At 52.3% G+C, this 14,126-nt stretch overlaps 2 protein-coding genes across 3 annotated transcripts; both read left to right on the top strand.

The window, feature by feature from the left end:
• The first annotated feature begins 611 nt into the window (after positions 1–611).
• Positions 612–1,421, top strand: LOC308463197 (hemoglobin subunit alpha-D-like). Its single transcript, XM_080981393.1, has 3 exons — positions 612–778; positions 870–1,074; positions 1,196–1,421. The coding sequence occupies exons 1-3, from the start codon at positions 684–686 to the stop codon at positions 1,322–1,324; spliced, it is 429 nt and encodes a 142-aa protein (XP_080837519.1). The 5' UTR covers positions 612–683; the 3' UTR covers positions 1,325–1,421.
• Positions 1,422–4,601: 3,180 nt separating this feature from the next.
• DNAJA3 (DnaJ heat shock protein family (Hsp40) member A3) lies at positions 4,602–14,008 on the top strand. Of its 2 annotated transcripts, XM_080981378.1 has the most exons (12): positions 4,602–4,786; positions 5,516–5,652; positions 7,355–7,438; positions 7,581–7,781; positions 8,426–8,578; positions 8,855–9,002; positions 9,253–9,317; positions 9,419–9,547; positions 10,135–10,250; positions 10,647–10,744; positions 11,995–12,116; positions 12,875–14,008. In XM_080981378.1, the coding sequence occupies exons 1-11, from the start codon at positions 4,618–4,620 to the stop codon at positions 12,099–12,101; spliced, it is 1,407 nt and encodes a 468-aa protein (XP_080837504.1). In that variant the 5' UTR covers positions 4,602–4,617; the 3' UTR covers positions 12,102–12,116; positions 12,875–14,008. The 2 variants fall into 2 exon arrangements, with proteins under 2 accessions (XP_080837504.1, XP_080837505.1); XM_080981379.1 differs by lacking the exon at positions 11,995–12,116.
• Positions 14,009–14,126: the final 118 nt, after the last annotated feature.

Below are 14,126 nucleotides of genomic sequence, written 5' to 3' on the forward strand. Positions count from 1 at the left end.
TGAGGTTTAATTAAATTATTTCATTTAATTTACAGCTTGATTGTTAAAACACACCCACACCAAACACTTGGCATCTATCCCGCACATGAGATGGGACCATCAGCTGAGACAAGTTCCCCAGAAGGACCAAAACATCTAGAGAGATGCATTGGACTAGAGACTTAGATAGGCATTAGAAACTGGTTCTAAGCAATGCTTCCAACTTTAAGCTGCTGTTATACCTTTTCCCTAGAAATGCAGGCTAGCTTCTGCTGCCTATGGTATGCTTAAAATTATGTCCACTATACGTGGGGGGAAAACGATAAAATATATTCTTTTACAAAAATAAGCCATCGCATGTGTCATTGCATGTCCTAGTTGGTTTCGGAAGGGGGAGTGTAGGGGGCAGCCTGGAGGGAGGGGGCTTTTTGGAACGGGGTGTGGGGTAAAAGGGTAAGCACCCCTCCCTCCCGGAGCAGCCAGAGCCCGGAGCCCCTCCAGGAGCGCATGGGGAGAGTTTAGCTCTCCGCCCGAGCGCAGGCGACCTCTCCCGCAACCCGGCTCTGCGCGATAAGAGGGCGGCGGCTGGAGCCTCGGCTCGAAGGGGCGGGCGGAGGCTATAAAAGCGGCGGCCCCTGCAGGACTCCCTGCTCCGCCACCTCCTGGGACTTACAGAGCAACTCGACCTCCTGCCTGCTGCCAAGATGGGGCTGACTGCTGAGGAATGCAAGCTGATCAAGAGCTGCTGGTCCAAACTGGCCCCCGAGCACGAGGATCTAGGCGGCGAAGCGCTGACCAGGTAGGCTGGACGGGGCGGCCAAGGGAGAGAAGCCCAGTCTGGTTCCTCCCGCCCCGTCCCTTTTCCTGACGGCCCCCTTCCCTCCCCGCAGGCTTTTCCAGGTCTACATGCAGTCCAAGATCTACTTCTCGCACTTCGACCTGTGCCCCGGCTCCAACGACATTCACCACCACGGCCAGAAGGTCATCAAGGCCCTCGACAGCGCCATCAAGAGCATTGACAACATCCGCGGCTGCCTGTCCGAACTCAGCGACCTGCACGCCTACAACCTCCGCGTGGACCCCGCCAACTTCAAGGCAAGCGCGCCGACGGGGCGGACGAGGGCCGGGAGGGGCGCGCCTTGGGTCTTCCCTCGACCCTCCCCCACCTGGCCGACCCCCCACCTGACCCCCGTCTCTCTCTTTCTCTCCTTTGCAGTTTCTGACCAGGTGCCTCCATGTGACAATGGCTTCCAGCCTCCGCGGAGAGTACAACGCCCTGGCCTACAAGGCCTTTGACAAGTTCCTCTGCCTGGTGGGCGAGGTGCTGACCGAGAAGTACAGATAAGCCCCCCGCCGCCCGCCCCCTCGGAGCTGCCATTTGGCTCTGGATCTAGAGCGCTCCGCTTCCGCTGTGTTACTGAGCAATAAAACGCATGAACCACTCTCTGCTGGCCTCACTTTTTGGGGGAAGGGCAGGGTTGAAGGGGGGGGGGCTCCGGACTCAGCACTGTGAACTTGTATTCTGGAGAAGAGCTCAAAGGTGATGAGGGAGTCCAAAGAAGGGATGAAAGCCCTCTTGCTGTCCATCTTCAGGGCGCGAGCCTCAGGCTCCTTCCTAATAAGCCTTGGAGCAGCCTCTTCGCTGTATTCCCTTGTAGATCGGGAAGGGGGCGCGCGGGAGCCTTCAGACCTTCTCTTCAAATGGGGCAGTGAGCGTTGTTCCTCGAGCGAGGGGGGCTTTAGTGAGACCCTTTTTTCTCCCCTGGGTATAAGGCTCCCACCAACGACTCTCCTGACCATAGGAAGGGAGGGAGGGTGACGGGAGACCTGGCCTGCCTTTGTCGTCGTCTCCCCCCACCCCATAGGACTGTTGCCCCAGCGGAAAGTGAACCCAGGTGGGGTGGGAATGATGACCACTGAGGGATCCCTGGAACTGGGCAACATATGGGAATACAGTCGCTGACAGAAGGACGGGGTCCTTCCACTAAGCGAATATACACCCCCCCCCCCGCCCGGGCATGGAGTGAGGCTCCTTGGGGCGCAGAGCTTCTTCCCCGAAATCAGTTGGGGGAAAGAGTCCCCCTCTGCCCCTCACCCCACGAGAGGGCGCTGGGCGAGACGGGAGAGTCTTGTGCGGGCTGCTGCTGGGTCCGGAGGTCAGAGCTTAGAGATGGAAGCAAGGAGGGCATCGTCCAAGGAGCCCAAAGAAAGCCGTGGGGCAGCTCCTCTCGCCCCACAGCAGCAACCCGCGATGGCCTCCCTCTGAAGACCAAACCGTCCGTCAAACTGGGGTTTCTAGCTGTCGTCTGACTACAATTCCCATCATCCCTGACCTCTGGTCCTGCTAGCTAGGGTTGATGGGAGTTGTAGTCCTGCTTCTTTGGCAATCCCTCGTAGCCGAGTAAGATGGTCTTCCTGGAAGACTCTTCCATGAACACGGTCTTAACAGTGAGTCCATAAGTGACTGTGGAGGCCAATTCCGGATCCACGCGTCCTTCCACAGTGGGGACATTAGTTTCCGGGCCAGAGTTGAGCACGGTGTGGATTTGCGAAGCTTGCCTTCCTCTTAGCACCTTTCTTCCTTGCGTCCTGAGATTGAGCATCTTCAAAGCCCATGACACCTTTGGTAAAGGCTGTTCTCTAACCGGAGCGCTCGCAGACCAGTGTTTCCCAGCTGTCGGTGTTTATGCTATTTTTGTTTTAGATTTGCCTTGAGACAGTCTTTAAACCTCTTTTGCAGACCACCAGCATTACGCTTTCCATTCGGAATAGCTAGTGGGGACTCAATTTTGAGAAACACTAGCAGCGGAACAGGGCGATTCTGAAGCCGTAGCCAGTAACCTTTGACGGGTCGGGAGGGACACAGCCTAGCGCAGCTGCCTGCTCCCTCCTGCCAGGTACCCTCTTCCTCGCACCTCCGTTCCCTCCCCAAATGCCCCCAGCTCTGTCCCCATCGCGGACCCAGCAGGGCGGCCTCCGTTGGAGCCACGGCACGCCCCCCACCCCTTCCCTCCCCTTCAGAGAGCCTCTGCCCGGGCAGGCGTCCCCGCCAGACGGCGCTCATCGCGCGCAAAAGTCAGCCGCCCCGACTCCCTTCCGACGTGTCCGCCGGGCACTCGGCCCTCCCGACTGGTAGCTCCAAGGGGGCGAGGCGAGATCCAGACCCAGTGGAGACACACGCGCCTGATCTCGCCTGTTCCTCTTCCTGCAGCTTCCCTCGGCCAGATAGATGCTTGTATGTATGCAGGCATTTTAAAAAGCAGAGACCTTGCCAACAAAGACCCGTACAATTAAAGCTCTGGTTTTCCCAATAGTGATGTATGGAAGTGAGAGCTGGACCATCAGGAAGGCTGATCGCCGAAGAACTGATGCTTTCCCCCCCTTTTTTTTAAAAAGATATTTATTAGGAGTTTACAAGTTACAGAAAAAGAAAGAGAACAATAAAGAATCAAACAAAACAAAACAATACCTTACAATACATTAAAAAAAAATACAATAAAACAACGGAAAAACAGAACAAAAACATTTAAAAACACATCCAGCCTTTCCATATCTTTACCTTTCATATACTTGTTTCATCGACCTCCTCACACCTCCCTTTTTTGTATTCTAGTTCAATTAGCTATTTCAGCAAGTCCTCTCCATCTTTCTCAATTTTCGTTCTAAAATTTGACTTAAGACACTCTAACCTTAAATTTTCCACTTTGGTCCATTAACAATCTATTTTTACTTAATTCTTTATAACATTTCTGCTAAAGCCATATAGCTTTGTTCCAGCATCCTCCTAACATTCATTAATTTTGCAATATTTCTGTAAATATACTTTAAATTTTTTCCAATCTTCTTCCACCGACTCTTCTCCCTGGTCTCGGATTCTGCCAGTCATTTCCGCTAGTTCCATGTAGTCCATCATCTTCATCTGCCAGAACTGATGCTTTTGAATTGTGGTGCTGGAGGAGACTCTTGAGAGTCCCATGGACTGCAAGAAGATCAAACCTATCCATCCTTAAGGAAATCAGCCCTGAGTGCTCACTGGAAGGACAGATCCTGAAGCTGAGGCTCCAATATTTTGGCCACCTCATGAGAAGAGAAGACTCCCTGGAAAAGACCCTGATGTTGGGAAAGATGGAGGGCACAAGGAGAAGGGGACGACGGAGGACGAGATGGCTGGATAGTGTTCTCGAAGCTACCAGCATGAGTTTGACCAAACTGCGGGAGGCAGTGGAAGACAGGAGGGCCTGGTGTGCTCTGGTCCAGGGGGTCACAAAGAGTCGGACACCACTAAACAACTTAACAACATTAACAACAACATGTATGTATGTATCCGCGTAGCCGCTGGCTCTTTCTCCTAAGCTGCGAAGGAAAGAACCGCCCACGAAAGCTCTTCCCGCCGGCACCAACGCGCTCGTCTTCCCGACGCCACAGAGCTCTTCGTGCCCTTTGCGCCTGGAACGCGAAGCCTGGAGCGGGGCGGGCGCTAGGACCCAGGAGCGACCCGGAGGCGAGGGTGACCGCTAAGGAAGGTCTCGGGGCGGCGAGCGAGCGAGCGCACGCGCAGTAGGGCCGCCCCGCCTCCCGCCCCCTGCGCCTGCGCCAGCGGCCTCTGCCGCGCCTGCGCCGTGTCTCCCGGCGGCCAAGATGGCGGCGGCGGTGCGCGCCTCGCTGCGGCTCTCGGCGGCCGTTGGCGGGGGAAGCCGGCTGGGCAGCGCCGAGGCCCGGCGGAGGCTGCTGGCGCTGCGCGTGGCGCGCTGGCTGAGCGCGGGCCCCGCCTGGCCCCCCGCCCCCCGGCGGCTCGGAGGAGGCTCCGGTGAGGGGCGCGTGACGTCACGGGGCGCCGCCGGTGGAACTCCCTGCCACTGGAGAGAAGCGGCAGCATGGGGGGGCTTTAGAAGGGGGGGCATTCGGTGCTTCCGCATGGGGGTTGCCGGAGCTCTTGGGCTCCCGCTTCTTGGTTCCCCACAAGGGGCAGCTGGTCGGCGGCGGTGAGAGCAGGACCCTATCCTGCAGCCTCCTGGCCAGCGACCCTTCCCTCTAGGACAGGGATGGCCAAACTTGGCTGGTTTTTGGACTACAACTCCCATCATCCCTAGTTAACAGGACCAGTGGTCCCTTTGGCCATCACTGCTCTAGGACACCCTTCTGCAACCCCCGTGTCCTCCACGTGTTGTGGGAATGCATCTCTCCTGGAGAAATCAACTTTTATCTCCAAGGACACAGCCAACTGTGTGACTTGTGGCAGTCCTAGGATCCTTGGCATGTAATTATTGCCGTCCAGTTTTAAACAGACACGAGGCTGGTATCCTTGCTTGTTGGGTTAGCCGAAGGAGAAAAAGCAGGTTTTAAACACATCCGTTACTCATTTACCTATGGACTTTGGTTAGGCAGGTACGGTGCTCAAGTTCTGGTTGACTAGGATAGGGGGATTGTTCCGATTGGTGTCCTGAATTCCAAAGGACTCGTGGCGCTTTTTGCACAGACCACATAGCTAAGAACGAGACAGTCTGTTGTCCTAAAACCCCATTTTGTTCTTTTGCAGGAGTGATACATCATCCTCTTGCCTGCGCTGCCTCATTTCATACCAGCCCTGCAAGCTGTGCCAAAGAGGACTATTACCAGATCCTGGGGGTGCCTCGAAACGCCAGCCAGAAGGAGATCAAGAAGGCCTATTACCAGGCATGTTTGCTGAAAAGAAATGTCTTTGAGAAAATAGGTTTCTCAAAACAGGAAGGTAGCATTGGAGTTACAGGGTGCTGGCATGTTCCATTTGTCCTCTTCTGCAGGGCATCAGCGTACAAATGTTTAACTGCAGTGCCTTATGCTTTCTGAGCCCCCTCAGGGGAAAAGGTGGGGTACAAATAAGCATATAATCTTATAATTTTTGAGTAGCCTTTAGGAAGGGATGGGCTAGTGGAGAGGAGGAGGTTTTTTAAAGTATTAGGAAATGGTGGAGAAGGACATTTTAATGTGATTGACCAGTTTTAGTGAAGCAAACTGGTCCATAGTGGTTGAAAGAGCAAGCAAAGGGTCCCAGGTTTTTCTATTTAAAAAAAACCAAGGGTGCCTTCTTATTAGAAGTCCACATGCAGGCGTGTATTTCTCTACCCTTTGGAATGGAAATGGTAGAGTTTTGCCTACACAGCACTCTGTGTCACACTCTTGTCAGGATATTTCCAGCCTTTTGTCTTCAGCATCTGCTCCCCAATTACTTTTTTAGCTTGTCTGCCACAGGCATCTGCTTTCTTAACTGCTGCTTTTGGTTTTCGTCTTGATTAGAATAGACAAAGGAAGTCCACTTTCGAAGGCCTTACTAAGCGAAAAAGGAAAGAGAATGATTAGTATCTGGATTATTTGATGTAAAAAGAACTGGCTGAGGATAGCTTTGTGTTTTGATGCCTAGGAAACAGACTTTTTCTAGTAGGGGTACATATTTTATGAACAGCTCTTTCTCAGCTTTTGTTTAAAAGAAATTCTGTGGGCATATCCATTCCTTTGGTGGGGGACAGAACCTCTGCACACTTGAGATTGGTGGAATCATGACATCTCAAGGTTAAAGAAAGGCTTCATACACTTCAGCTGTGGACCATGTGTCTCAGCATGTGGACAGGTGGGAAGTCAGGCTGATGAGCTCTTCTAAATGTACCAATAACACTGAAAAGTGAAAAGAGCAGATGAAACTGCAACAAGAGCATCAGTAGCAACAGACCTGCAGGCAAAACCTAAAGACGTGCTGGAATAGGGTTTTTCTTTTCATTTGGTACTGAAAGCTCACTGATCAGTACCAATTGTATCTCAAGAGGGAGGGCACCACCTTTCATTAATTGATATTGACCTTGGGTAGTAATTCTTTGCTTCCAGTGAAATTGTAAATATTTTTCTAAATATTTTTCTGGAGTCCTATTTATCCTATTATGCTTTTGAGATTTAAGCCATAGTGCTAATAGACCTATAACCTCCCATTTTCACAGATATTTCATCAGATTGCATCATCTGACCATAGCTAGAAATAGTGATTATTCTTGAAAGGCCACTGTGTTTCCATGTTACAATAGAAGCCAAAAAAATCTTTTCCTTTACATCAACCAGCTTATTTTGAAAGTTTTCACCTTTAACACCATATGCGTTACTATATTATTTTGGGAATTACTTTAGTTTGGATTTATGATGCTCTTGTTATTTGTTACTCTTATTGCTCTTGTTACTCTGGCACAGAAACCCTCCTTGTCGCATGGTATAAAATTTGAGTGATGCCATACTCTTCTAACTTGAGCATAATGCAGTTGATTTGAAATACAATCTTGTAATCAGTAACAAAAAGAAGCAGCGATGACAGTGATTCTCTTGTGCTTCATCTTCACATTTGGGTCTTTTTGCTTAGCTTGCCAAGAAATACCACCCGGACACGAACAAAGATGACCCTAAAGCGAAGGAGAAGTTCTCGCAACTGGCTGAAGCCTACGAGGTAATGTGGGGGCTGTTTTTTCGGGGGGTGGGTGGGCTCCTTCTGGAGTGGTCCCATTGCTCACAATGGCATCACGACTTCAAAATCCAGCCATGTTAGCTCTGCGAGGCAAAAATAAAGCCCTCATCTTCCTTCCTTGTAGGTCTTGGGCGATGAAGTGAAACGGAAACAGTATGATACTTACGGGACAGCCGGTTTTGATGCAAGCTCAGCAGGATCCGGACAACAATATTGGCGTGGCGGCCCATCTGTGGATCCAGAGGAGCTGTTCAGGAAGATCTTTGGGGAGTTTTCAGGGTCCCCTTTCGGAGACTTCCACACTGCCTTTGACCAGCCCCAGGAAGTGAGCAAAACAATCTGTCTGCTTGTGTAGCTTTTAAGGGAAAGTTACTTGGAAAAAGTTCATTATGACTGGGATTCTAGTTTTGACTGCCCGGTTGTCCAATTTGATTTGTAAGTACAGTGGTGCCTCGCAAGACGAAATGAATCCGTTCCGCGAGTTTCTTTGTCTAGCGGTTTTTTCGTCTTGCGAAGCAACCCTATTAGCGGATTAGCGCTATTAGCGGTTTAGCGGCTATTAAAGGCTTAGCGGCTTAGCGGCTAAAAGGCTATTAGCGGCTTAGAAAAAGGGGGGGGAAGCGAAAAAAATCTCAAGACTCGCAAGACATTTTCGTCTTGCGAAGCAAACCTATAGGGAAATTTGTCCTGCGAAGCGCATCGAAAAACGGAAAACACTTTCGTCTAGCGGGTTTTTCGTCTTGCGAGGCATTCGTCTTGCGGGGCACCGCAATTCAGTAATTCATTAAATGCCTGTTTTAATATTTACAATTGTGCTATTTATGAGACAGGGCCATTCCTAAAACAGGGAAACGTTTAGCCCCACATCACTGTCTTCTGCCGTGTGCAAAATGGTGAGTCAAAATAGCTGGCCCTGATCTTTCCCTGGGCATTGAGTGATGGCTGCCTTTGCTCCCTCTCTCTCTCTAGTATATCATGGAACTGACATTCAACCAGGCCGCCAAGGGCGTCAACAAGGAGATTCAAGTGAACATCAACGACACCTGCCAGCGCTGTGATGGCAAAGGGCACGAGCCAGGCACCAAAGTGCAACACTGCCACTACTGCAATGGCACTGGCATGGTAAGTGTATCGATGGGTCACAACGCAGAGGAAAGCAGGCTCCGCTCACCTCGCTGCTGTGCGGAGACTCCTGCCTGTGCCAAGTGGACAACTTTGCTTTTCCGAGGAGGGCAGAGAGCTTTCCCCCTTCGCTTGCTTGATTTAGATTCATTGGGAATCATCAGCCACTGGAGACTCCCACACCTAGAAAATGCCGAAGAAATAATCTCCGCTTGCAAAAATGCCCAGAAAGGCATCACCTCTCTCTGCATCTTCTCTCCCCCCCCCCCCAAATAGGAGACGATCAACACAGGTCCCTTTGTCATGCGTTCTACGTGCCGGCGATGTGGCGGGCGTGGCTCAGTTATGACGACCCCCTGTGTGATGTGTCGTGGCTCTGGGCAGACCAAGCAGAAGAAGGTGGTGATGGTCCCAGTTCCCGCAGGTCCGCATTCTCTGCCTTGTTTGGGTTCTTCATTAGATGGGGTGGCTGCTGCCGTGCTTTCATGAAGCTTGGTTGGGTCAGAGCAGAGGAACAACAGCTGCTCCTGCAGAATGGCTCAAGGGATGGCTGGGGTGGAGTGGCCTTTGCAAAGGTGGGCTGCTGAGGATTTAAGAATCCTATAGCGGATGAGAAACAAGCAGGAAGTACCAGGGGAATGCCCATGTTTACTACGCTCTTGCTCTGGCTTCAGGTGTGGAGGATGGACAGACGGTTCGGATGCCTGTAGGAAAGAGGGAAATCTTCATTACCTTCCGGGTGCGTATTTGTCTGGGCTCCCAGGATTCTCTGCCCTGTTTGAAGACAGCACCCGTCTGCTGCCGCCTCCTCCATGAACTGTACCCTCTTTCTGGATTCAGGTTCAGAAGAGCTCTACGTTCCGGAGGGACGGTGCAGACATCCACTCGGACCTCTATGTCTCCATAGCACAAGCTGTCCTTGGCGGCACAGCCAGGTCTCCTGGTCTGTATGAAACAATCAGCATTGCGGTATGTAGCAGCAGGTCCCTTGATGACGGGGAGCATGCGGGTGCTCTGTATGGCTGCGCCTTCTGGTCCTTGGTGATACGGCTCAGGCATCTCCCTCCAGAGAGCTCAGCCTGGATGGCCAGGGCCTCCCAGCCTGTGGAGTGGGGGGCCCTGTTCAACTCATATGTTTACTGTGTCCAAATGGAAATCTGTGTCAAGCACTGTATGCTCTCACTGCCCTCATCTTCTGCTGCAGGACTCTGCATGTGGTGTGCATGTTGCCACAGTGTCCCTCCCCCTCCTAGGCTCCTATGACTCTTACAGCACAGTCCAGCACATGTTACTCGGTAAATCCCACTGTGATCTCTTGCTCCCTAGTAAGCGTATTTAGAATTGCATCCTGGATCTGTGTCTGCTGTTATCCTTTCCCTTTACCTCTCCTGTGTGACTGGCTGCTTACACACGCCTGTGGGAGCCGTGCTTATTTTAAATTGAATTCTCTTTGTCTGGTTGGAGGGGGGGGGCTCCCTGGAGAAATAAATAGAACCGGATACATATGGTTGTACGCAAAATGCTGAATAAACCCTGTTCCTCCATCTCTCTGCCAGATCCCCCCAGGCATTCAAGCTGACCAGAAGATTCGGATGAGTGGGAAAGGCATTCCCAGAGTTAACAGTTACGGTTACGGCGACCACTATATTCACATAAAAATCAAAGTTCCCAAGTAAGTGGGGGGGGGGCTTTGGGGGCCTGGGGGGATGGTGGCGTTCAGCAGGAGCATGTTAGACACACAACGGTGCAAAATGCAAAGTGGCCTTTATTTTGGGAGATGTAGCGGGGAATGATGGATACAGGGGAGGAAGTCCACCTCTCCTCAGGCCACACCCCTTTTTGTATTAAGCAGTATATAATGGGTTATTAGCAAGCCCTCATTGGGAAGAGGCACCTTGGTTTCAAAGAGAGGATCCGGCGCTGCAGGACGGTGGCTTTGGGGAGCCTGGCAGACACCAGGGGAAGAGGCTGCCTTCAGTTTGTAGGCGTGTTCATTAGGCGGTTCAGGTTTTCCCCAGGATCGTGAGCCTTCCTGCCAAGGTAGCCCTTTCCCCCCTTTGTGCTGCAGGAGGCTGACAGACCGCCAGCGAGCCTTGATGCTGAGCTATGCAGAAGACGAAACCGAAGTGGAAGGGACCGTGAATGGCGTCACCAATACAGCCACTGGTAAGTGGAGCCCCGCAAGGTGTCTTTGGGCGCTTGGAGGTGGCAGGGGACCCTTCCGCCACCTCCTTAAATGGCCCGCTCTGCAGTGTGGTGCTTACGATGTTACTGAGCTGGGCAACGTGGGACTTACGTGGCCTAGTTGCAACGGCAGCGGTGTGACCTGCGCCCCTGCTGGAATGGAGGTCTCTTTGCATCAGTAGATGCCACAAGGAACGAGTCTGGTTGTGTTGTGGTCCTCACTTGGGGGAGGGATCTGGAGGCATCTCTTTGCGTCGCCTTACCCGCCAGCTGTCATCTTAAGCTAAAAGATTGCGATTCTCCCTTAAAAAGGAAGAGGGAGGTATTGATTTTGGGACCAGAGGACATAGGATGTAGTAAGAGGCATTTCAGACAGCCAGGATTTTTTTTTAAAGTAGTTATCTGCACATTCTTGGTCTCCTTGTGACAGTTTCCCTAACCAGGTACAGAGTGATTTGGATTTGAAGGCCTAGGCTATAAAGGAAAGGGGTGGGGCCCTTGGAGAGGCTGTTTATGCCCTTCCTTGCACAACTGCCTTGTAAAGATCTGGCGTCCAGATGTTGGTCTTCAGTTCCCATCAGGCCAGCATAGCCAGCGGTCAGGGCTGATAGAAGCCATAGTCCAGCAAGATTTAGGGGACCACGAATTCCTCATGTCTGGGTTTAAAGGAGCTGGACTGTCTTTCCTGACACAACCGAGTGACAGAAAGGAGACCAAAGAGCCAGGCAGCCGTTACCAAGCAGGTGGCCCCCAGATGCTTTGGTCTGTATTGTCCATCGGCCCCTGGGAGCACAGCCACAGGACCCTGGAGTTCATGGAGTTGGCAGTCCAGAATGGCTGGAGGGGCACCAGGTTGGCAGAGTTGCCATCTAGGAGATAGAATTGGAATTGCAAACAGATGCTGTGAGAAGCAGCAAAGATACTGCCTGGAGATGAGAGCTAGGCATGAGAAAAATAAGCAAGAAGCCAAGAAGCATCACTTGGCAAAGCAGTATAATGGGAAAGTCCCTCTTGGCTGATCCCAGGGCACTTCCAATACTTGGGCTGAAGCGAAATGAGTTTGTTAGGCCTTCCAGCACGAGCATGGCCTCCCACACCCCCCCCCGCCTTGCCTCTCCTTGGGCAAGTGGCCAGGAAATGTTTCCAGGTGTGGTGAGCCAATGGGTGGCAGCAGCAGCACCGCCATCTCACAATTGCATATCCTGACGCAGCTCTCTGCTGTTTGTGTCTAGGTGGCAGGGGGACGACTAGATCGGGGGCAGGCGAGGAGAGGCCCGAGGCCCAGGGGGACGACAAGGAGGGATTCCTAGCTAAACTTAAGAAAATGTTTAGCTCCTGATTTGCCCTGCCAGAGGTAGGAGGCCTCTTATGTTCTTCTGTGCTCACTGCTGCTGAGCAGACACAGAATTGTTTGCAGCTGGGTTGGGCAGCCTTTCTGGCTGAGGGGGACAAGGTAGCGGAGACCCTTCCCTTAGGGTGGGAGACCCTTCTTCCCTCCCTAGAATCCCGTAAAGAGCAGCAGCTGGTCTGGTGCCAGCTCTGCCTGTTGCGCTACTTCCTTCCTTGACCCACTGGGCCTTCCTCTCCTCTCTGCTGTCCCACCCCACCAGCTTTTGGTTGCAACGGCGACCCAACAGCCACGCAAATAAATGGTGGGGGCACAAGAGACTGGATGCTGCATCTACTGCAAGCCACGTGTGACGGTGCTGTGTGAGGGTATAAGGCTTTGGCTGTTGGTAGAATGCATCAGATCCATTTGTGAATTGCATAGGTGCAATCCTTCTGGAAAGGTTTGCCACTTGAGGCCCTGAACCCTTGGAACTGCCTGCCACTGGATGCTGGCAAAGCATCTCAAAAGTCTGGAGTCCACACTTAAACTGGGACCAGGCAGAGGCCCACTCTGCACCCAGGATGTCAGGGTTGGAGAGGCTGACCTGCAGGCCCACAGCTGCCAGTAGTCGCTGGGGAGATGAGGCTTCTCTGTGGCTACAGCTGGTTGTCTGTTGATTTCCATGGAAAGAGAGGGCAGCCCTTGCCAGCAAGCTGCTCTTTGCAGTCCAAGTGCATGGCAGGGGAAGCTTCACAAGACTTCCCTTTTCCTTTTGGCTCCAGGGAAACGTTCTACTGGAAACTAGGGTGATGTGTGGCAGCGGTCGAGCGGCTGTGTCGTCCTCCTTGGAGGTGAAGCGACCACAGGAGCCTGGCAAGAAGAATCCTAGACAGACACACTGGAACTTGCTTGGCAGGACGTCTGCGCAGGTGGAAGGCTTTCGCCTCTGGAAGCAGGACTTGGGAGGGGCAGCCTCTGCCATGTCGCCTACGGGAGCTGCAAAAGGTTCCAGGTTCCCTGGAGAGACCCTCCTCCTTTTCCAGACAGATGCAGACCACCGAGTGGGAACCTGGACAGGAAAAATCAGGCACCCGTCTAGTTTAGCAAACAGTCCTGCTCTCCTGAGGTTTTGACAAGCCCCGCAGAGAGCTCCTGAGATCACCAGCCCGCTCCAAAAAGCAGAGAGGCAGTGGAGAGCCTGCGAGTTCCCTGCACCCCGAGTTCTTTTGGCCGCCAGGAGAATTTAGCTTCAGAGTTTTGTGACACAGCCTTGCCTCAGGAAAGCGGCTTCTCTTGACTGCAGCAGCTGTAAGTAAACAGCCGGGGATTCCTCCATTGCACGTGGGCAGGCAGGGAGATCTGTTGCATCTCTCGTGCAGGTCTGAAACGCATCTGAATTAGTTGCCCCTTTGCTCTGCTGCTAGCTCGTGAGGTTGCAGTGGGGTGCTGGGGGCAGCTGCTTCGTGCAGCAACATTTTTTTGTAGGAAAGCAGCAGTCAAATACAACACCGTGCCTCCTCCCATTTACCTGCACTCAGAAGGCGTGTCCCATAGAATTTGCTGTGTGTGAAGCATCCCTCTGCACTTTTGGCCTAAGGGGACAGATGGTGGGGGAAGCGAGAGCAGAATGCGCCCCGTTAGCCTCTGAAAGAGCTGGCCATGAGGCTGGGCACAGCTGAGCCACATAGCAATCAGGACTGCTGGGGGTGTGAAGGTGACTGCTGCATCCAGTCGCTGTTACTTATTTGGCCGCTTTAAGATTCCCACCCCACCCTGCAATAAAATCCACCCGGACTGGAGCTCTCTCCCTTCACTTGCTAGCAGACGGCACATGCAGCCTCCTGAGCCATTTGGCCTGCAAGGTGATTCTGTATCAAATGTAAAATACACTCTATAAAAAAGATCTTTAGAATCCATCCTTTTGTTCTTCTCCCTTTCAAATGTCACAGCAACCTGGAAGGATGCGAGAAGTGGAAGAATATTCTTGAGCTTTTACTTGGGTGAGGGAAGGGAAGGGAAATGGTATCCTTGAAC

This window comes from Podarcis pityusensis (genome assembly GCF_964106645.2).
Source record: "Podarcis pityusensis genome assembly, chromosome: 14".
NCBI lineage: Eukaryota > Metazoa > Chordata > Lepidosauria > Squamata > Lacertidae > Podarcis > Podarcis pityusensis.